Source organism: Salmo salar, chromosome ssa29 (genome assembly GCF_905237065.1).
Source record: "Salmo salar chromosome ssa29, Ssal_v3.1, whole genome shotgun sequence".
NCBI classification, from domain to species: domain Eukaryota; kingdom Metazoa; phylum Chordata; class Actinopteri; order Salmoniformes; family Salmonidae; genus Salmo; species Salmo salar.
In genome coordinates this window covers 18,593,095-18,617,312 of record NC_059470.1, presented here as the reverse complement: position 1 = coordinate 18,617,312, position 24,218 = coordinate 18,593,095, and the positions used below count along the sequence as shown (strand labels likewise).

General features: G+C 44.0%; 2 protein-coding genes across 4 annotated transcripts in view; both read left to right on the top strand.

Annotated features, from left to right (window-relative positions):
- The window catches only part of LOC106590283 (reversion-inducing cysteine-rich protein with Kazal motifs), a 55,932-nt gene extending 43,191 nt beyond the window's left edge, over nt 1-12,741 (top strand). The window contains exons 17-21 of the mRNA XM_014181125.2: nt 2,558-2,753; nt 7,231-7,441; nt 7,663-7,736; nt 9,043-9,198; nt 11,083-12,741. Coding sequence (XP_014036600.1) covers nt 2,558-2,753; nt 7,231-7,441; nt 7,663-7,736; nt 9,043-9,198; nt 11,083-11,397 — 952 coding nt within the window. The 3' untranslated portion in view covers nt 11,398-12,741. The remainder of the gene's footprint in view (nt 1-2,557; nt 2,754-7,230; nt 7,442-7,662; nt 7,737-9,042; nt 9,199-11,082) is intronic.
- An 8,175-nt stretch (nt 12,742-20,916) lies between these two features.
- The window catches only part of LOC106590284 (TGF-beta receptor type-1), a 59,220-nt gene continuing 55,918 nt past the window's right edge, over nt 20,917-24,218 (top strand). Inside the window, exon 1 of one of the 3 annotated variants that reach the window (XM_014181129.2) lies at nt 20,917-21,035. In XM_014181129.2, coding sequence (XP_014036604.1) covers nt 20,966-21,035 — 70 coding nt within the window. In that variant the 5' untranslated portion in view covers nt 20,917-20,965. The remainder of the gene's footprint in view (nt 21,036-24,218) is intronic. The other 2 variants (XM_014181127.2, XM_014181128.2) reach the window with 2 other exon arrangements.

Below are 24,218 nucleotides of genomic sequence, written 5' to 3'. Positions count from 1 at the left end.
GATAGATCCTATTTTCCTGCACCCTTCTCCTCTCTTCTGCTTTTTCTTGAAATCCCCCTCTCAAACGTCCTCGTAACCAGTGGTTGTTTATTCAGGTGTGGCCAGGCTGTGTGTCCCCCTGTGATTGCCGGCGGTAACTGTGTCATAAGGCGCGCCTGTATGGGGTGTGTTGTTGTAACCCTCCCCTCCGGAATGGCCTTGAGCTCCCAGAGCCCTGAGGATCACTTCCTCTTCCCCATACAGCATCATCCATCTAACATCACTCCTTCTTCCCCATAGAGCGTCATCCATCTAACATCGCTCCCTCTTCCCCAGACAGCGTCGTCCATCTAACATCGCTTCCTCTTCCCCAGACAGCATCGTCCATCTAACATCGCTCCCTCTTCCCCAGACAGCATCATCCATCTAACATCACTCCCTCTTCCCCAGACAGCATCATCTATCTAACATCACTCCCTCTTCCCCAGACAGCATCGTCCATCTAACATCGCTTCCTCTTCCCCAGACAGCGTCATCCATCTAACATCGCTCCCTCTTCCCCAGACAGCATCGTCCATCTAACATCGCTCCCTCTTCCCCAGACAGCATCATCCATCTAACATCACTCCCTCTTCCCCAGACAGCATCATCTATCTAACATCACTCCCTCTTCCCCAGACAGCATCGTCCATCTAACATCGCTTCCTCTTCCCCAGACAGCATCGTCCATCTAACATCACTCCCTCTTCCCCAGACAGCATCATCCATCTAACATCACTCCCTCTTCCCCAGACAGCATTGTCCATCTAACATCGCTCCCTCTTCCCCAGACAGCGTCATCCATCAAACATCACCCACACTTCCCCAGACAGCATCGTCCATCTAACATCGCTCCCTCTTCCCCAGACAGCATCATTCATCTAACATCACTCCCTCTTCCCCAGACAGCATCATCCATCAAACATCGCTCCCTCTTCCCCAGACAGCGTCATCCATCTAACATCGCTTCCTCTTCCCCAGACAGCGTCATCCATCTAACATCGCTCCCTCTTCCCCAGACAGCATCGTCCATCTAACATCACTCCCTCTTCCCCAGACAGCATCGTCCATCTAACATTGCTCCCTCTTCCCCAGACAGCATCATCCATCTAACATCGCTTCCTCTTCCCAAGACAGCATCATCCATCTAACATCGCTTCCTCTTCACCTGGATAGCACATTATTAGGACCATAGAGATTCTATTAAATTACTATTATTATTATTCTAATTCCTAATTCTATGGTTAGGACACACTCCTTAACCACACATGGCTCCGTGTTAACTCCTATTACAACTAACATCAGAGCCGGTCTGTCACACCCTGATCTGTTTCACCTGTCTTTGTGCTTGTCTCCTCCCCCTCCAGGTGTCACCAATCTTTCCCATTATCCCCAGTGTATTTATACCTGTGTTCTCTGTTTGTTTGTTGCCAGTTCATTTTGTTTGTGAAACCTACCAGCGTTTTCGCCCTTGCTCCGGTCAGTTCTAGTTCCTGTTTTCTAGTTTTTCCCAGTTTTGACCATTGTACCTGCCCTGACCCTGAACCTGCCTGCCGTTCTGTACCTTGCCACACCACACTGGATTATTGACCCCTGCCTGCTCTGACCCTGAGACTGCCTGCCGTTCTGGACCTTTTGCACCCTATCTGGATTACTGACCTCTGCCTGCCCTTGACCTGTCGTTTTGCCTGCCCCTGTACTAGTAATAAACTTTTGTTACTTCGACACTGTCTGCATCTGGGTCTTACCCGAAACGTGATACCGACCCATTTTACCCCCCTCTCCCCTCCACACAGTAAAGACGAATGTGTTTTGGCATCCTTCCTTATGTAAAGCACAGCAAACCCATTCCATAACATCTCCCCTTGGCCATCTGTTCAAAGGCACACAGAGTTGGTGGGATCTCTCAAACATTTGTTATTTTTCCGTAAACAAGGTGATAAAAATCTAGCTGCGGCCTGCAGACCACCTGATTGGTGCTGAGGTACGGAGGCAGGGATGGTTACCTTGGAGATAGGGGGGGCTGTGGTGGAGAAAGAGATAGAGGGTCCCTCCTTTTTTACCTCAACTTTTGCTTGTTTTGTATAGTTCAACTCCACTGTGTACAAAAGGGCAGGGCTCATTAGGTTTCATAGATTTTCACCCTCTGTTTCCCATCGAAAATCAGCATTAATGTACTGATATAAAAACGTCAACACATTTACTACATTCCCCTAAAGATAGGTCCCATTATGATTATAATGTGGTTTATGTTTTAAATAAAGGAGTAAATGGGGTAATTCACATGGTAAAAAAAGCACTGATGTCTGCTGTGAGAATAATACACTATTAAGGTACACTACTTCACAATAATAATAAGGAACATTAGTGCTCAACTCAAACCAAAAAGGACCTACAGTACTTGAAAAGAATAGTTGTGTACACTGACGAAAGCGATAGCTGTAACGCGTCCATGTTCTGGACTTCCACTGCTTAAAAGCTGCTTAAAACAAATCACTAAATGAACCCCCTTTCCTCCCCTCCTTCCGTGGGTCCTCAGGTGCATTCCCAGCCGTAGAGTGTGCCTTACAGACATGGCTGACTACCACTGCCCCCAGTATGAGTGTGTTGGTCGTCCCTCCGGCTGTGACAAGATTCACATGGACCTGGCCTGCGACACAGACAACGTGGAGCACCCCAACCTCTGTCAGCTCCTCCAGATGGACAAGACCTTGGCCTATATGGGCCACTGTCAGGTAACAGCTAGACCAGGAGTATTTCAATATGTACCCTACAAGATCAAATCAAACGTTATTGGTCACATACACGTGGTTAGCAGATGTTATTGCGGGTGTAACGAAATGTTTATGCTTCTAGTTCCGAACGTGCAGCAATATCAAACATGTAATCTAACAATTCCACAACAACTACCTAATAAACACAAATCTAAGTAAAGGAATGGAATAAGAATAGATACATATATATGGATGAGCAATGACAGTGGCATTGGCAAGATGCGATAGATGGTATAAAATACAGCATACAGTGGGGGAAAAAAGTATTTGATCCCCTGCTGATTTTGTACGTTTGCACACTTACAAAGAAATGATCAGTCTATAATTTTAATAGTAGGTTTATTTGAACAGTGAGAGACAGAATAACAACAAAAAAATCCAGAAAAGCGCATGTCAAAAATGTTATAAAATGATTTGCATTTTAATGAGGGAAATAAGTATTTGACCCCTCTGCAAAACATGACTTAGTACTTGGTGGCAAAACCCTTGTTGGCAATCACAGAGGTCAGACGTTTCTTGTAGTTGGCCACCAGGTTTGCATACATCTCAGGAGGGATTTTGTCCCACTCCTCTTTGCAGATCTTCTCCAAGTCATTAAGGTTTCGAGGCTGACGTTTGGCAACTCGAACCTTCAGCTCCCACCACAGATTTTCTATGGGATTAAGTTCTGGAGACTGGCTAGGCTTCTCCAGGACCTTAATGTGCTTCTTCTTGAGCCGCTTCTTTTTGAGCCACTCCTTTGTTGCCTTGGCCGTGTGTTTTGGGTAATTGTCATGCTTGAATACCCATCCACGACCCATTTTCAATGCCCTGGCTGAGGGAAGGAGGTTCTCACCCAAGATTTGATGGTACATGGCCCCGTCCATCGTCCCTTTGATGCAGTGAAGTTGTCCTGTCCCCTTAGCAGAAAAACACCCCCAAAGCATAATGTTTCCACCTCCATGTTTGACGGTGGAGATGGTGTTCTTGGGGTCATAGGCAGCATTCCTCCTCCTCCAAACACAGCGAGTTGAGTTGATGTCAAAGAGCTCCATTTTGGTCTCATCTGACCACAACACTTTCACCAGTTGTCCTCTGAGTCATTCAGATGTTCATTGGCAAACTTCAGACGGGCATGTATTCTTGAGCAGGGGGACCTTGCGGGCACTGCAGGATTTCAGTCCTTCATGGCGTAGTGTGTTACCAATTGTTTTCTTGGTGACTATGGTCCCAGCTGCCTTGAGATCATTGACAAGATTCTCCCGTGTAGTTCTGGGCTGATTCCTCACCGTTCTCATGATCATTACAACTCCACGAGGTGAGATCTTGCATGGAGGCCCAGGCCGAGGGATATTGGCAGTTCTTTTGTGTTTCTTCCATTTGCGAATAATCGCACCAACTGTTGTCACCTTCTCACCAAGCTGCTTGGCGATGGTCTTGTAGCCCATTCCAGCATTGTGTAGGTCTACAATCTTGTCCCTGACAACCTTGGAGAGCTCTTTGGTCTTGGCCATGGTGGAGAGTTTGGAATCTGATTGATTGATTGTTTCTGTGGACAGGTGTCTTTTTTACAGGTAACAAGCTGCGGTTAGGAGCACTCCCTTTAAGAGTGTGCTCCTAATCTCAGCTCGTTACCTGTATAAAAGACACCTGGGAGCCAGAAATCTTTCTGATTGACAGGTGGTCAAATACTTATTTCCCTCATTAAAATGCAAATGAATTTATAACATTTTTGACATGCGTTTTTCTGGATATTTTTGTTGTTATTCTGTCTCTCACTGTTCAAAAAAACCTACCATTAAAATTATAGACTGATCCTTTCTTTGTCAGTGGGCAAATGTACAAAATCAGCAGGGGATCAAATACTTTTTTCCCCCACTGTATAAATATGAGATGAGTGATGCAAGATATGTGAGCATTATTAAAGTGGCATTATTAACGGAACTAGTGATCCATTGATTAGTGTTCCAATGATTTCACGTCTGTATGTAGGCAGCAGCCACTCAATGTTAGTAATGGCTGTTTAACAGTCTGATGGCCTTGAGATAGAAGCTGTTTTTCAGTCTCTCTGTCCCAGCTTTGATGCACCTGTACTGACCTCGCCTTCTGGATGGTGGCGGGGTGAACAAGCAGTGGCTCGGGTGGTTGTTGTCCTTGATGATCTTTTTGGTCTTCCTGTGACATCGGGTGCTGTAGGTGTCCTGGTGGGCAGGTAGTTTTCCCCCGGTGATGCGTTGGGCAGACCACACCAGCCGGACTGCTGATGGTTTTCTGTTCTACCTGATATTTAATTGCACCCACCTGTTGTCCCAGGTCTAAATGGGTCCCTGATTATAGGGGAAGAGTGGAACTGGAACTGTCTTCAAGGTCCAGATTTTAATATGAGGGAGCTGGAACCTGTCCTGCGTGGGCCATTGTCGGGTAACAGTTTGACAGTTAGCCAAAGCAACTTGTTGAAGTAGAACATTTGAAAGTAATTCACTCTCAATCAATTTGTCTGCTCTCCAAGTTTCCATAACATCTGCACCAACATGCCCTACGTCAGTGGTCACCAGCCTTCTCTGAGTCAAGATCACTTTCTGAGTCAAAATGCATGCCGAGATCAACCGCTCTGATTTTTTATTAACGTGACTTAAAAAATGTAAACCTATCGAAACTCGAGTCGCACTGCATTATTTCTGCCTCATGCACAAATTCATGTTCTAACTCCTATGAACAGAGAACGTGAAATTTTCCTTGATATTAAAAACGATCCTAGCCGCTAATAATAACAACAACACAAGCCTATAGATACACTTCCCTACTCGTTCATCACTGCTGCACTGCTTGTTGAAGCGCTGAGTGGTAATAGGAAGAACGGGCATTTTATGGGTTATACAAGTGTTGAATATAGTGCTGAGTAAGAACTTAAACATGAACTCACTCATAAAAACAGCAGCTCTTTGCTGTATTCGTTGACAGTCTCTTTCTATTCATGGTTTTAAACGTTTTGAAATCTCACAGTGTCAATTTTGCCATAGCTTTATTTTATGCTGCTACGTTACTGCAGACTCGGTCATCTGAGCAATCTGATTGGCCAGCGGTGGCATAGTGCACTTGATTTCCTCTCCATGCCCACCGGGAAGGCAGAGTTTGTACCTTCAGACACATGAAGTGGCAACAGTTTGCTGAATTTGCTGCACCTACCACCAACAGCCCGAGACTAATTAAAGAAATAAGAGCCCAGGGCTTTATCGTTGTGTTTTTTACAGAAATCTTTGCCAATCGACCGGTTGGTGACCACTGCGCTAAATTGACTGTAAATGTTGACCGTGTTTAAGGGCTTTTGGACATTTCAATACACGTAATTCATTTGTGATGCCAGAACTCATAAGGAGAGGTAGAAAAAGGAAGCATTGTAACACCTGCTAGATAGCATTAAACAGTCAGCTATTTGAAAATCACCGTACCGGAGGGAGCTGCACAGCATTTAGTCAATCACACAGAGATAATCCCGGTTTTCAGAGTCTCCGAAAAGCTTTTCTCGGTTTGTGTTCGTGAACGCTTAAATGGAGAGCCTGCATTCAGAGGTAGTAGGATAACACGTCCCAGCTGTTGCAACACAAACGAACACCACACACATACTCCAAATGTGCATACCCTACCTCCAGTAACTGACTGAGTATGTATGTTTTTACCATGGTTTATGAGTGGAGGCAGATATCCCAGCCCACCAAAAGCTGAAATCCCCTAAGGTTTTGTCTAATAAAATAATATGTTGCATTTAGGTTCTTAGTCTGCCCATACACTTAGTCTACCTGCAGACACATACATCTCCTGTGTAGGACTGTGCTTGTACATGATACAGGCAAAATCCCCCCATGTTTGTGTGTGTGTGTGTGTGTGTTTTGTGAAAGTGGAGAATTAAAGCTGAAAGTTGAATTCAAGTGATTTGTTAGTGTTTAGGGCCTGATAGGATCATGTTTCTCCATTGCGGTCGCTGGCAATGTCAGCCTGATGGCGTCTCGCCTCGGTAGCTCTGAGCAGTGGCTCCATCAGTGGAACAGACTGGATTTAGTTTTATACCCGTTTTAAGGTAGACGACAACCCATTAAAAACCCACTTCAGTCCCGGTGTCAAGTTACTGGACCAAGAGGCACGCAATCAAACGGTTTGCAGTGATGTAGGAGAACTTAACGGCCTTCCCCCTCTCTGAGAGTATTGCTGAGGTACAGAGCTATTCAAAGAAAACCAATACATCTGGTGTGATATATCAAAAATTGCCTCCCTATGTAACTAATTGGAGTAGCTTACCTTGAGTAAGTTTATCTGGATATGAGTGATGTATTATGAAGAGTAGAAAGGTCACGTGTATTTATGTTTTAATATATTATATTTTTCACCAAATACATTAATAAGGGATGAATCCTAACTGAAACTTTCTTGTGTCTGTGTGTGTATGTGTTTGTGTTCTGTGCAGGATGCCTGTAAAAAGGCGCGGCCTGTGTGCGGCCACAACGGCGAGACGTACAACACAGTGTGCGAGGCCTACTCGGACCGCGTTGCCGTGGACTACCAGGGGCGGTGCCACGCCGTGGGGGCGGTGGCAGAGTTTGCCTCTGACTCAGGCTGTGACATGATCCCCTGCCCAGCCCTGTCCACCCAGGGCTGCATCCCTGTCACACCACCCGGTCAGTACAATAGAGACAGAAATAATATAATATCTAATGTTTTATTTCATTCTGTGGTCAGTACACTCAGTGGCGCAGCCATGTTCACTTTGACATATAAGGCTCTCATGTTATACTTAGGATTTTTCCACACAGGATCACAAATCTTATTACGATAGTGTTGTGATTGACTCCTAACCTCTGACCCCTGACATCTTGGTGGCAACCCCCTCCTCTCACAGGTGCATGCTGTCCTCTGTGTGCGGGCATGCTGCAGATCCTATGGAACAAGGAGCAGATTAACAACTTTGCTAAGGTCAGCACCTTCTGACATGCTCCTCACTTATCTGGGTCCCAGGCTGTGTTCCATTTCAGAAAAGCTATCCCCTTCCCTCTCACTCACTCACTTTTCCAACCAGCTGGCTGCTTTGTTGGATTTTAATGGATTTTAACATTAAAAAGAGGGTTGAAAGGTTCCCTGTTGTTCTATATTTTATAGAATTCAATTCTCTATGTTGAAAAATTACGAACAATTGTTTTGCTGCATATCTGAATCTAAACTGTGGACACTACTTTGTGGATCGAAGAGGACTGTCTATGTATAAGTAGGGTTGCAAAATTTAGGAACATTTCAATAAATTCCCTGGTTTTCCAGAAATCATGGTTGGAGGATTCCGGATTTCCTGCTTATTCCCTCCTAATTCCCGGAATCCTAAAAACTCAGCATTAGGAAAACCCAGGGAATTTATTGAAAGTTTCCAAAAATGTGCAACCTTAGGTATAAGCAATAGCTCCACCAACTGCTGTTTGCTGTGTGCAGGCTTTTGTTATACGGCCCTGCTCCTACACACTAGATTCTGCTAATCAAGGGCATAGATTCAGGTATGTTAGTGCAGGGCTGGAATAAAAGCCTGCAAACCCAGTTGACTAGGTTTTACTCAACTGGGATTAGCCACCCCCTCTGCAACGGCTGTTGATTTTGAACTGTAATGACACCAAACGACCACTAGAGTGAGGCATAGATCCAAAATACCGAGAATCAACATCACATGTCTTCCTCTCGAATTCTTTGCCAGTTTGAAATGACTGGGTCGGGCCGCAGCTTAAGAGCAAATGCCCAGAAATGCCTCGTATACATGCTTATAACAGCTAATAAGCTAAAAAAAAAAACATGTCATTCAAAGCAGGTTCATTATAAACCTGGGCTATTAGTCTAATCTCCAACACAAACATCTTATCAACGTTAAGTCTAGACCATAAACCTGCTAATTCCAAACAAATTGCCTTTGGGTTTGGGCCTAGACGACATGACTCACTCAGGCAAGCGATGGATATACACATCATAGTTTTCCCAACCTATCCTCCATATTGGTGTCAAACATTCCATGACAGCAGGCACTATACTGTAAGACATTCATTGCCCTTTCAACTACTGTTCACGAAGGTATTTCATATTTCTTAATAATTGGGGATGAATAACATGTATTCACCACATTCAGCACGAGCTTGAGGAAACCCGCAGTTCACTTTTCCTTTATCTGCAATGAATTGAATCTCAAACTCTTCCCCCTCTGGCTCTGGTTCTGTGCGACTGTGTTTGTCCTCCTGGTTTGGTGTTGCAGTTGAACAGGAAGCAGCCAGTGACGGTCCATGACATCCTGAGGATCCTGCGTCTCCACATCTCCGTGCCGCAGTGTGACATCTTCGGCTACCTGAGCATCGACTCAGAGATCATCATCCTCATCGTCCCCGTGGACCAGCAGCCCACCCCGCTGCAGGTACGCATACATACGCAGACACTGAGCTAGCTAGTTTGCGGTGCACGCTAATAGCATTCCATCGGTGATGTCACCAGCTCTGAGACCTTGGCTGCTCCACAATGGCTGCGGCTTTTGTGAAGTGACAGGTAATGATGCTCTGTGGGTGTTCAGAGGGTCCCTGGGTGGAGCCCAGGATGGGGCAAACCAGGTGTCTGTCTGTCTCTCTCTCTTACACACTCTCTGTCTGCCTGTCTGTCTGTTTGTCACTCACTCACTCACTCTCTCTCACAGAGATGTGTTGACTGTCCTTCGTTCACAATAGATAAGCCTGGTGCTCTGGCTACATGAGCTTCCTCTCAGACTGACAACAATTGATTCCCTGCTTGTAGGCCTATTCTTCAGTGTTCCAAGGCCAAGTAGTGCACTATATAGGGAATTGGGTGCCATCTGAGACACAGCCTTTGTTTTACTTCCTGGTTAATGCATGACCTGGAGCCTAATCAGCATAGCATACACTAAACCTTGGGGCGAGATCATCCCATCATGGTGTTGTGAGCGCTTTTGTTTCCTACGCAGAACTGAGCCCTCTGTTTCTCCACCCCCATCCCCAACCCACACTCCCATGCTTCTCTATGAGCGCAGTGAATTTCACAGTGATTACAGCAGAAGAGAGGAGGCATTTGTTAACAAGCTGATCGCTCACACAGAGGATGCCCGTAGGGCAGTGTTTAGAGACATGGGATATTCCGTAATGGGGTTGGAGGACACTTTTGTGATTATTTTCTCGTAGATCCTGAAAAGAGATCCCGATTATTTGGATTTTTTATTCGGCTTATATCTCAAACTCAAAGAATGTGTTTGGTGGTAACCTTTTCACCACAAATGTACCAGCTGGACTGCCTAATATCTCTCTCTCGCTCTCTCTCTCTCTCTATCTCTGGTTTTCCCATGTTTTAAATGTAGTTCAGATACCATGTTTTGACATGCTTGTGGTTAGTCTGATGGGGTTCATGGAGAGGAGCGTAGTGAGTTGTGACACAGCCTGTAAACTAGCCTTCTGATGGCTCCGTAGTGAATATGAACTAATGGTTCAGTCACACAGATGTCCCAGGAGTGTGTGCTCAGTACAGTGAAACGTTTGAATAGAGCTGCCTGAAACGACTCCCTAATTCTACACGAGAGACAAAACATATTGGTTCTGCAACAATACATCAATTGCTGTCTGACGGTTCTGTGACGTTGGGCCGTCCTGAACAGGGACCTCATCGGGGAAGCACACAGGAGTCATAATAAACATGTCTGGGCCAATATTTCCCTGTTATTTGTTCAACTGCCCTCTCCAGTTGTCTCTGAAAATAGGTTTCATTTCAATGACTAAGCTGGATAAATAAAGGTTAAACACGAAGATTTTCTAAAGGCCTCATGAGCCGGGAGACAGAAACCCCCTCTTACTGGGGGACTAATCAAAGTCCTCTCTCAGAATCTCTCTTACTCCACTGGGACAAATAATCAGATATCTCATCACTGCCGTCTCGGGTGAAACGCCCAATGAAGGTATTTTGCGCACCCTTTCCACCCATTGTATTGCTATCTCTGCAAAAACAGCCCTGAGCGATAATGATCGATGCAAACCGGCAAATGGAGGTCACAGCCAGCCTTGCATCATTCTCTCTATGACTCTATTCATAGGAACTATTTGTCAATAATGTGGGTTTTTGGTGGTTTGAGAGAGCCTGGTTTGTTACACGTTTGTACCAAAATAACATTTTCAGAAGGGAATAAAGATACATACACACACACACACACACACACACACACACAAAAGCATAGAAAACTGTGAGAGAAGGACTGTGTGTCTGTAAATTTCACCTGATCATTGTGTGTGTGTGTATCCCGTCTCAGATTGAAGCCTGCAGCATGGAGGCGGAGAAGATCGACTCGCTCATCAACTACGGCAGCCCCACCCTGGTCTCCCATGTTCCTCTGTCTGCCTTCCTCACCTCCGAGGTCTCCATCTCCACCATCAGGTCCGCGGGTCACGCCAACTCAACGCCCTCCTCCCTGCCCATCTTCTTCTGCCTCGCCCTGGGCCTCCTCCTCACTTTAGCACCAGGCCTACCCGAGGCCAAGCTAGCCTCTGCTAGCCAGCCAGGCCCCGCTGGCAGGAGGCTGGGTGTGTTGTGGAGTATTCTGACCCCTTCTCGGGTCATTGCCTGACAGGAAGCATCAGCCTGTAAAAGCCTTGACAATCAATCCCATTAACTCTACTGCACCAGCGTCAACACAATCATGGACGAGAAGCTATGAGATGAATCCTAATTGAACGAGAGAAGCGGAGACACAATCACATTCCACAGAGCTCTATATATCGTTATAAGGAAGATGAGTTTTATCACACAGGGTTTTGTATCCGTTTTATTCTGCAACAGCAGCTCTCTCCTCCTCTAAAGCTGTGGAGTGGGGAGTGTGTGCGGGTGTCTGCCTGGGTGCGTGTGCGCATGCATGGTGTGCGCATGTGTTTATGCGTATGTGTACGCACACGTGTGTGTGTGTGTGTTTGTGCGTGACACAGAGAGAGAGAGAGGAACCAGGTGGTTAAGTCTCAGAGGGGGAGTCATGTCTAGATGTCAGACAGGTGCGCTCCCAAACGCTGACATTTGTCCCAGATAGTCTCAGGGGTGTAATTACCCTCCTCCTCCGCCCCCTCCCCCTCTCCTCCCCTTTCTCCCACTCCCGTTTTACATTTGTACTATTGTAAATAAAGAGCGAGAGGGGGGGGGGTGCTGACTGAGACAGTAATACTGGAACGTGAAACAGGTCAAAGGCAAGCAAGCATTCCCGCTCCGTAGGCTGAAAGACACACGAAAGGGATTCTCGTTGTTCCTCTAGTGTAGATAAGATATAAAATAAGGAGGAACGACAGCCATGTTTTTAACGAAAATGACAATCATCACTTTACCCATGATGCACATGGGTAGGAACAAAAAAAAAAGCGACAACATGCTTTGCATATAGTTCCTATATGAAATAAATGCAATAACTTTATAATGTTGATAATAATTATTCCGAAATGATTCCGAAATGTTCTATATTTCAAATAAGAAATGGATCGAGATGTGATTCAATATGTGCCATTTTCTAAATGTTTTATTCTTGCATGATGACAATTATGAAGTGTTTTTACAGAATGTATTGTACTATGTTTGTCCTGTCCCCACGTCTGATTTGATGTTGTCTCTATGCCTACGCAACACCAAGTGTCCCAGTTTTTTACAGTATTATTGTGCTAGGCAGCTTTGTAGCAGCAAACCCTTCAAGGGTCCTTGTAGTATTGTATCTGTTTCCGAGGGATTTAAACTCAGTTTTTTGTTGTTTTTATGTTATCAAGTGTTCATATTGCCAATGTTTAGAAAGAGTATAGCTGTAGGCACTTAAGCATTATGTTAATCATCACTGTATTGCATCATTGTCTCGGTGGAGATGGCAGTACTTGCAATGTGTTTGTAAAATGCCAACAGAATGCATATTTTATAAAATATAAAATCCTACAATCAAACAGAAGGTTGCTTGTTGTTGTACATTTCAACATCTTAACTCCTTAGGAAGAATAATTTAAGTTTTAAAGATTCCACATTGAAGCAGATTGCCAAATAAAATATATTGTATCAATCCAGTCACATTAATATGCTGTTCTTTCTAGAGCATGAGAATTTCTCATTGTCTTCTTCATCCTCCCTCCTCAAAAAGTGTTCCAAAGTTCCTCCTCTCAAATCTTCTCCTCAAGTACGTTGTGAGCAGGAGGCAAGGAAGGAGGACACGAGGAATCTAAGGAAAGACAAATGAGAAAGAGCCAAAGCCTTCCCAAACCACTAGGCAGGTAACCTTCCCAAACCTCTAGGCAGGTAACCTTCCCAAACCACTAGGCAGGTAACCTTCCCAAACCACTAGGCAGGTAACCTTCCCAAACCACTAGGCAGGTAACCTTCCCAAACCACTAGGCAGGTAACCTTCCCAAACCACTAGGCAGGTAACCTTCCCAAACCACTAGGCAGGTAACCTTCCCAAACCACTAGGCAGGTAACCTTCCCAAACCACTAGGCAGGTAACCTTCCCAAACCACTAGGCAGGTAACCTTCCCAAACCACTAGGCAGGTAACCTTCCCAAATCAGGCAGGTAACCTTCCCAAACCACTAGGCAGGTAACCTTCCCAAACCACTAGGCAGGTAACCTTCCCAAACCACTAGGCAGGTAACCTTCCCAAACCACTAGGCAGGTAACCTTCCCAAACCACTAGGCAGGTAACCTAGTGGTTAGAGCATGGATTTGTGACTGAAAGGTTGCAAGATTGAATCCCTGAGCTGACAAGGTACAAATCTGTTGTTCTGCCACTGAACAAGGCAGTTAACCCACTGTTCCTAGGCTGTCGTTGAAAATAAGAATTTGTTCTTAACTGACTTGCCTAGTTAAAGGTAAAATAAAAATTATCCTCTAACGTGCAATGACATACTATCACCACAAGGGGGTGTCTGGCTCTGGCACAGCTTCTAAGATGGTTGAGTGCTGTAGATAGTGACCTGTAATGATGTAGTACTCTCCCACAGGGCTGGCTGTGATGGGAGTAAGGAAACAAGTGTCTACTTCCTCAACATTTCCTAGGGCCCCTCGTAGGTAGTGCTCCAGAGAGTGGATGTGGAAGTGGAAACCCCTAGTGCCTGATAAAGGCCTTGGCGGCTCCCCTTTGATCCAACGTTGATTTACACACTTAACTATCCACTGTGTAAATAATGATGATGAGAAGCCTCCTCTCAGTGTGTGTGACCTGCTCTTGAGAATTCGGGCTGGTGTGTGTCTGCTTGAAATGTGTTAACCTTTTATTTAGTGGGATGAACTCGATCACCTCCAAGAGCAGTAATTTATCCAGATGTAGAATTGGTTCCTAAAACTTTTTTTCCTGATCCATTTAGAGCATTGGGCCAGTAACCAAAAGGTTGCTGGATCGAGTCCCTGAGTTGACAAGGTAAAAATATGTTGTTCTGTCCCTGAGCAAGGCAGTGGGTTAAATGCGGAAGACACATTTCAGTTGAACGCATTCAGTTGTACAACTGACTAGGTATCCCCCTATCCCTTTCCCATTGCTGACCTACCTAACCCCAACACTCTTAGGTAAAAGGCAGTGGCTAGTACCTATTGACCATACAGTAATGTGCTGTGATGAGTAATGACACAAATCATGAGCTGGCGTGGGGAGTCGTGATGTAGATTCCAGTGGGGTCTAGGGAGGAGCGGAGATGAACTTGCTTTTCCAGGAATTTTCCTGAATGTGATATCCCATTGAAGAAGCTGAGCACCGGTGCCTGAGAATGCTTTTGGTTAATCCCTCAAAGTGAACGACCATATCGCCAAAGGCCACATCTGGAGTCTCCTGGCTCTCTAACTCTAGCTTTTAAATGAACTTGTTGGCCTACTGCACGAGTGGAAACTCATCTGTTCTCGCAGGTTCTGTAAAGCAGTGTAGAAGGATGTTGTCCTGTAGTGCACTCTATTAAATTACAGCTAACAGAATTGATTCGCTACACAGTCACTTTCCTTTCCTCCGTACTTATGATCGTAATGGATTCAATTAATGTACAGAATCTGCTTTCATTTACAGGTCCCAAAGCTCTTTCCATCACTCATCACTGTACATCACTTACATAACAGAACCCTTGGTATTTTGGTATTTTATTAAGATCCCCATTAGCTTTTGCGAAAGCAGCAGCTACTCTTCCTGGGGTCCACACAAAACATGAAACATTACATAATATAGAACATTAATAGACAAGAACAGTTCAAGGACAGAACTACATCAATTTAAAAATGGCACACGTAGCCTACATATCAGCACATACACACAAACTATCTAGGTCAAATAGGGGAGAGGCATTGTGACGTGAGGTGTTGCTTTAACTGTTTTTTGAAACCAGGTTTGCTGTTCTACAGTGATGCATGGCTGCCATTTTTTTGCCAGATTTCTCCTGCATCTGCAGTAGCCATGGAGAGATGCGAGATGACTATAGTCAATGCTAAGATTCCTGACAGTGGGCTCCATGGCAACCGGAAGATGTTTTGGGTTGGGGGTGCCACTCTTCAGAGTGGCTTGTACCAGCATTCATTTGGTATTTTACTTACATTACAGTTTGTTTCTCAACAAACATTGTTTCTCATTCCTCCTCAGCCCTGACCCTGAACATACAGTTGAAGTCGGAAGTTTACATACACCTTAGCCAAATACATTTAAACACAGTTTTTCACAATTCCTGACATTTAATCAGAGTAAAAATGTCCTGTTTTAGGTCAGTTAGGATCACCACTTTATTTTAAGAATGTGAAATGTCAGAATAATAGTGGAGAGAATGATTTATTTCAGCTTTTATTTCTTTCATCACATTCCAAATGGGTCAGAAGTTTACATACACTCAATTAGTATTTGGTAACACTGCCTTTAAATTGTTTAACTTGGGTCAAACATTTCGGGTAGCCTTCCACACGCTTCCCACAATAAGTTGGGTGAATTTTGGCCCATTCCTCCTGACAGAGCTGGTGTAACTGAGTCAGGTTTGTAGGCCTCCTTGCTCGCACACACTTTTTCAGTTCTTGTCACAAATTTTCTATGGGATTGAGGTCAGGGCTTTGTGATGGCCACTCCAATACCTTGACTTTGTTGTCCTTAAGCCATTTTGCCACAACTTTGGAAGTATGCTTGTGGTCATTGTCCATTTGGAAGACCCATTTGTTACCATACTTTAACTTCCTGACTGATGTCTTGAGATGTTGCTTCAATATATCCACATCATTTTCCTCCCTCATGATGCCATCTATTTTGTGAAGTGCACCAGTCCCTACTGCAGCAAAACACCCCCACAACATGATGCTGCCACCCCCGTGCTTCACGGTTGGGATGGTGTTCTTCGGCTTGCAAGCGTCCCCCTTTTTCCTCCAAACATAACGATGGTCATTATGGCCATTATGGCCATTTTTGTTTCATCAGACCAGAGGACATTTCTCCAAAAAGTACGATCTTTGTCCCCATGTGCAGTTGCAAACCATAGTTTGGCTTTTTTATGACGGTTTTGGAGCAGTGGCTTCTTCCTTGCTGAGCGGCCTTTCAGGTTATGTCGATATACGACTCAATTTACTGTGAATATAGATACCTGTGTACCCGTTTCCTCCAGCATCTTCACAAGGTCCTTTGCTGTTGTTCTGGGATTGATTTGCACTTTTCGCACCAAAGTACGTTCATCTCTAGGAGAGAGAACACGTCTCCTTCCTGAGCATTATGATGGCTGCATGGTCCCATGGTGTTCATACTTGCGTACTATTGTTTGTACAGATGAAGGTGGTACCTTCAGGCGTTTGGAAATTGCTCCCAAGGATGAACCAGACTTGTGGAGGTCTACAATTTTTTTCTGAGGTATTGTCTGATTTCTTTTGATTTTCCCATGATATCAAACAAAGATGCACTGAGTTTGAAGGTAGGCCTTGAAATACATCCACAGGTACACCTCCAATTTACTAAAATTATGTCACTTAGCCTATCAGAAGCTTCTAAAGCCATGACATCATTTTCTGTATTTTTCCAAGCTGTTTAAAGGCACAGTCAACTTAGTGTATGTAAACTTCTGACCCACTGGAATTGTGATACAGTGAATTATAAGTGAAATAATCTGTCTGTAAACAATTGTTGGAAAAATTACTTGTGTCATGCACAAAGTAGATGTCCTAACCAACTTGCAAAAACTAGACGAGTTTTAATCACTCCAACCTAAGTGTATGTAAACTTCCGACTTCAACAGTAATATAATGCCTAAAAGCAATGCTCCACCACAATAGATTGCTCCAAACAAAATGTTCCAACCCTGGTCTATATGAGGCCATAACACTCCACAAATAAGGAAACACCAACACATTCAATTTCATGGCAGAAATTCAAATGTTTTGAAACATAGAGAGTGAGTCAGGGTTTACTAGTGTTCTTTTAAATGGCTCCTATGTTGGTAGTACTCCACAGACTTCCACGGTGTCTTTGGTTTACAGGTGACAGGTTGGGGACACATTGGTGGTGGCAGGCCCCTCTTTAAGTGGTAAATGGGAAGTCACCAGCTGTCCAGGCAAGTATATCTAGGATCCTGCTTGGGAGCCATCTGTGCGCCCAGCCCCACATCATTAGTGAGAGAGAGAGAGTGAAGGAGGACTGTAGGCTGTGAGGACCAGATTAATATTCACACCTGTCACTCACTCCTGAGATAACCCCCTCCCAGCACCACCTGCCCTGTTTGTTCCTCTCCCTCTCTCACTCAAACTGAAAAAAGCGGCCATTTAAAATTGCCACATTATAGCCATGCATTGTCACAGAAACAGAGACGCGGGTCATGTTTGAATACTCTGAAAAAGCACCCTTTTTTCCTTCCTTCCAACCCACCCTCCTGACAGAGAGAGACTGTTATTAGTGCTCCACCAACTTTAGTCAACACATGGCTAATTTGCACCTCCACCTATCTGTTTATCCAATTTGCATGACCATGTGTAGCTTCGTCCCACAACTATCCATTTAAATGAACAACTATATGAACAATTTTGACTTTGACTTTTAATTTTACAGATGGCATTCATTTGAATGGCTAGTTGCGGGATGAAGCTAGGACATGAGGTGCAGTTGGTTTCCTTTCAAAGCAAAGAGTTACGTTAACCACTTCAAACTGAACCAGATACTAGATACAGAGACTTGGGTGGAGGCCACCGTCTGAGGGGATTTCTAACCAACCATTACATAATTTCTTAAGAGAAGCCAAAACAAAATCAAACCATGGGAGCTGCTCAATTACAAGGATGATGTTATCTTCTCAGTTTAATTGCCTTTGTGACTCAAAGTGTTGATGCAACCCTTTCCTGTGTTCTAATGAAAAAGTAGCAGCAGTCGAATCTGCCTTTGGATACTCCCTTGGATACATTTTAATAGATTATAAAAATGGGAGAAAAGGCCAGTCTCTCTCTCTCTCTCTCTCTCTCTCTCTCCACTGTCAAACTAAGACAAATCAAAAGGCTGCAAAAGAATAGGAGGAATATGCAAATTGGATATGGGTTAGGACATTTTTTTTTATATATAAAAAGGGATAATAAAATTACCCCTCCAGGGCTTCTTCTTTGTAAGGCCTCACAACAAACGATGTGTTCCGGAAATAAGACACCAATGTGTCATGAATAATATCAAAGTGAGTGCGCTGTATTGTATATTTGAATTGACGGAGCTGCGTTAGCGTTAGGTACAGTATATCTGCAGGCTTTCAGCTTCGTTCTCCCTTAGCAGACGAGCAAGTAACTAGCTATTCCTGAGGCGGGGAACAAACGCGCACCACTTTTCATCAAAGGGGAACAGCATTGATAAGCTCCATTGTTGGTTTATTCGATAACTGTAGTGCCCTCCTGCACTCTTTCTAAAAAGAGAAACTTGCTGTTTTCACACACCAATGTTCAACATGGATAACAACCCTCGTAGTTATTTATGAGAGACAATCATAAGCTTCGAATTAGTCTTTTTTTTCCCACATGAAAAATTACTGTAGTATACTATGGTATAAATTCCATAGTATTCACTGTAGTGTTTTTGCAGAGAATACTGTAGTATTTACTGTAGTGTTGTGGACGTGACTATAGTGTCCGTATTTACAGTTTACTATAGTATAAATATTGTAGTAGAATGTTTGTTGGCATATACTATAGTAATTACTGTAGTGCTTTTGCAGACTAGTATTTACTGTAGTGTTTTTGCAGACATTACTGTAGCATTTATTATAGTGTTTCTGTTTTATTACCTTTAACATAGCAGTGGGGCTTTCTCCTTGATGAAGAAAAAATGAAACTACTGGACAAAATACTCAAAGAGCAAATGTTCCATAACCTGTAGGTAGGTAGGACTGAATGGAAAGTTCAGCGCTTCTGCTCTTTTCTATGACCTGTAGGGAACACAACAAATTGTCTATCCTTGGCATGTCGGTTTCTCAATTATGGGTGGCACAAATTGGGGTATGGGGGAGGGGAATAGGCAGGGTATATGCAAATTAAATACTGTAGTATATACTGTAATATTGCATAAGCACAAGATACCACAGTGGACAAAATCCTATTGGCGGTGCATGGGGAGGATTCTTTTGGGACCAGGTCACAATGACCAAAAATAGGAATGGCAGATTTGTCAAAAGTCAACATCTTCTCCAGGGGCTGTCAAGGTACCCTGACACATAGCTTAGCCTAAGTAGACTCTACTCAGTCTTCTGTTCTGCTCTGTCCCTAAGCGGACAAGACACAGCAGTGGACAAAATCCAAATGGCGGTGCATGGGTGGGATTTTTTGGGACCAAGTCACCCCCACCAAAAATAGGAATGGCAGATAAGGGCACCCAACCATTCCCGGCCTGTGCTGGCACGGCTCCATCCCTGCCACCAGAGGCTGGGCTGTTTCTGGGTAGATGGCTCCACTCTGCATTCTCTGTTGGGCAAACACTGGCCTGCCGGCTGTCGCAATATCCAAAGTTTTCACGCCCCTTTTTTGCTTCTTTTTTTAGGGAGTGGGGGGAGGGGGGGCGGGGGGGGGTTAATGTGTGCATCTGTGGGGGATGGGTGGCACTGAGTATTCAGGATTTACACAAAGCTCAGACAGAGATCAAACAAAGGACCATCATCACTCTTCAACCACAGGTACGGGAGGGGAGGTCAGGGGCTTTGTCCAGTAGAGGGGTGCAGAGTGAGAGTGTGTGTTGGGGGGGGGGCTTGATATTGTGTGTGTGTGCGGGGGTGAAGGGTGGGGGTGTCCAGCCAGACACATCTGAGGCCAGAGCTAATGTCCCTGTCTTTGAGGACAGCACCCTCAACGTTGGCCCATTGTTCATGTCATTTGAGAGCACATGTTTCCAGTGACAGTGTAACATGTTCTCAGGCCGAAGGTTTCTGAAGTCACAAGGCTTATTTTCAGCTTCCTCCTTCAGTCTGTTCTAATGAATGCACATAAAGCACCAAAGTGTTAGGTATTTTTTGCTTTTCAGGATTTGCATAGAGATAGCAGTAATGATTACTTCAATATTAAACATAATAGACTCTGATCTGTCCATACTGGAACAATAATTGCTTCTTGTTTTGGTAGAGTACACAATTATGTTTTTAGATAACAAGAGTTAAAAATCTTCTCTCAGAAATCTGTCCCTAGAGTTCTTGTGTGTCCTCAGGAGTAATTGCTCAAACCCATTTTAGAGCATGATTCATGAATGTACTACAATTATCCAAATGTCATAAAAAAAATGTTTATGAACAACATGGTTTTCATGAGTGGATTGCCAAGTCAGTGTTTCAGTTCTAAGTCTTGGCCACATCCCTGTCTATTCATGACATGTTCATGCCTGCTCAAATTGACACAAAAAGCCTGCTGTATGCCTGGTTTAGTTATTTTAATTTCACCATAAGTGCTTTTTGCCTATTAAGACAAGCAAGTTGTAAAACTTCATGCGAGAGGCTTGTATAAACTACACCGCATCGGTTCATTTTAATAGTTTGAAATTATTTAATAAAACCCCGTGGCAAATAAAAGATAAAATGGATAATTCTGTGAATCGTCAGTAAATGTTTACCACCAACACGAGAAGGCTTGCATGGTCTGGGCGGGGTGTGGTAGCGGTCCCGGCCAATCAGACTGTTTTTTCTCAACCGTGGACTATCGACAGAAGTTGAGACAGGCAGTCTGGAGTAAATCTCAACCACGATGGATGCAATAACCCGTTGTCTCGTGTTAATAGTCCTGTTCTTTGGGACTAGGATTCAAGAAAATGATGGTAAGTGAGCGAGGCTATGCCCTGACAGCTATTTATTTCCTCCAATATGTTCTGGCCACGAAGTTTGATTTCGGGGCGTCCGTTGTTGCTCTTGTTTCAAGAAGTGCCAGCCTAAAGACTCTTTTCAAAGATGGCGCAGGTCAAAGCAAGCTGCGCTGTCAGTGGAATGTTTATTGTTTAGGGGAATGTCTGCGAGGGGGTGGAGAAAGAGCGAGCGAAAATAGCTAAAAGTCTCATGCACCTCCAAGGGCTTTCGGCTTTAGTCCAGGAACAAAGCGGGATACACTCCGGTCAAGTCATTTGCAACCTGCGGTGCTCGAGCTTTGACTGGTTTTATGTAGTAGTATTCCTCATTTGAGAAAATACAAAGTTGGCATCCTGCACAGCTGTTTGTTATCGTCCTTAATCGTTAATTTCTCGTGCTGGACACGGACGGAGGATTGGACTGCGCGCTGAAGAAAGCCATGGCCTGGACAGTCCTGCCATGAGGATATGTTTTGCATTTGTGTCCGTGTAGCTAAATAGTCGCAGCTACTAAGTTAGCTAACTTAGCTGTCTATTTTGAGGGAGAATTGACGTTAGATATCTACAAACTACCTGTTCAGTCAACGGAGAAGAGATGGATTTTGTTTAATTTGACACCTAGCTATAGTAACGTTATAGCTTTCCGGTTGGTTATAAATCCATCTATTTAGCTAGTCTTTTATTGTTGCTACGGTATGAATTCGCGAGTTACTCATGCTTTTCTTGTAAAACAGCCACGGTTTCAAAGGTGTTGACAGTTAAGTTAAAGCAAGCTAGCTAACGCTAGTGACCGAGCAAGGGGTTGTTTAATAAAGTCATGCTCATTTTTTACAAACTTGTCTGTGCTCTCGTGTGAGCTTTGCTGAGAGCTGAACTGGCAACATTAACGTTACCCCCCCCCAAGATAGCTAATATAAGGTAACCGTAGTTGACCAAATATGTGTAACAGTTAATCTATTACATTTTTCTGATCAGTTGTATGAATTTTGCGCGAAATTCTAGACAAGCTAAGCAACAACTATAGCTAGTGTTCTGGGCAGCTGTCTTGCAACATTTGCCGATCATTTGAACATCGCGAGCTAACTCACAATAACAAAGACTTGACCCCCCCTTCTATGCTTTCTATATACCTAATGTCGATTATTGTACATTTCTTGGCGGCTATATGGCTGACAGTGTGCATTCACACTTGACACGGTTCCTTCGTCCTAAATGTCGTTTTTGATGCTTTGTTGAAAAAACAACCGTTATTTGTATGAAAGTGAACCTGTGATTACCACAAACGTACTTAATTATATATATTGTTTTACAAGAATATAGAATAATTCTGCTGCTTCGGAACCTCACGATATTCCTTTGTGTGACATTCCTTTGTGTGGATAGAGGGAGAGTCGATGCAAGCATGAATACATCTCAGCTCACAGTGGTTGTATCTTGATAATGTAAAGAGAACCATTGAGGCAAAAGGTTCCGATAGGTTTATCCCGTGTCCTTAAATAACGTTATTAATACTCAATTGATATGTTGCCCTGCAGAGGATCTGTCTCTCTTTTTGATATAACATTGACATGCTCCGGTGACATGGGAGCTGAAACGAGGCAGGATCATTTGCATCAGAATGTAATGAAATCAATAACCTTGATGCATATAATCCCATGGCTAAAGGAGCTGACCACTTACTCGAAATGGAGGCGCTGGACTTCTGTTCGTTTTTTCTACACCCATAAGAAGCTTAGCATTAGGCTATCTGTGCATTTCGTGGGAGTGTTTTTGTGTAAGATAGGGGGTGAATCCTCAGTTCCCCACCCCAGAATATTTGATGCCGTCACTACTGTCATCAATAATTCACAGCTTCAAGACAGACCAGATATGAAATAGTTCATGTAAATACACGCACTAAAATTGTACATGTCCTTTCTTCGGCTTGTAGAGGATAGTAGCCTTGTGCTCGTCATACATGCTGTCGGTAACATGTATGACACACAGAGGGCAGACAATAATCGATCAATTGTCAATTAGATTGGTCCTCCTACCCATGCTGTTTACATCATGGGACCTCTAAACAGACTCAGTACAACATCACCTTTATTTTAGCTACATTGGATGGGACGTTAGTCACAAGCAGTTCATTTCACATCATCTGTGGAGACAGCTGGTGTTTGACCTTTGCGTCCTCCGGTGACCTTTTGAAAACCTCATTACTGTCCAGCACAGAGCTCCCGTGGTGCTCAACACGCTCACAGAATTCTGTGTGCCGGAGCCCCCTTTTCCATTTTGGATCTGCATAAAACTTGCATTGCTTTCTCCCTGCAGACGGTGCAAGGAAACAGCACATTTTCGTCTGGGAAATAAAAAGATGTGCAGCTTAGTTTAAGTGACATCTCTGGGGTGCCATGTCTGAAAATAAAACCGCATCAAAAGCTCTAACTGCCAGTGTTACCATGTTGACGTGGCATCAGAATATCAAGTGGGGGATCAACTCCAGGCTTCGAATGGCGCAGAGCAAGACTTCTGAAGCTCAGTCACATCCATAACCTTTTTCTACTGGAGCGACCCTTTCCCTCTTCTCTGAACCTCTATGGACGATTATAAGCCCCACAAACAGTGAGCTCTCCCCACTAGTCAAAGAGGGGTGTTTGTTACGGTGAATACAGTAACGCTACCTTTTGCTCAGAGGAATCCGAAGCATCCGAATTACCCCAAACTGCCTGTTGTCCTGGCTTAAGGGACCACAACTAATATGAGAAGTTGTATTTTTGCCAGCTGTGATTGGCTTCATGGGCAGTGATGCATTCAAATGGCCCGCTTTCGGTGGCATCAATAATTCTGCGGGGATTGTAGCTTTTTAAAGAACAGAAAGACAGACCTATTATGTGCTGGGCTTTTGGTTTTGTTGTTTTTCTGTTCTTATCCCTCCAATTGCCTGTGTTTAGGCTTACAGATTTTGAATAAATGTTGAGAGAGCCGTGAGCATTCTTTCTCAGTTAAAAGGCTCTAGCAATTCTGCCAGGAAGGAAGTACATTGATCATTCTCCTCACACAAATACAGAAACTGAATAATGGCTTTTCCATTGGAAATAGTTTAGGCCTACATGTTCTTGCAATCTCTATTAATCGGTTGCTGCCTTTCTCTCTTCCAATTGCTCTACAGACACTCGT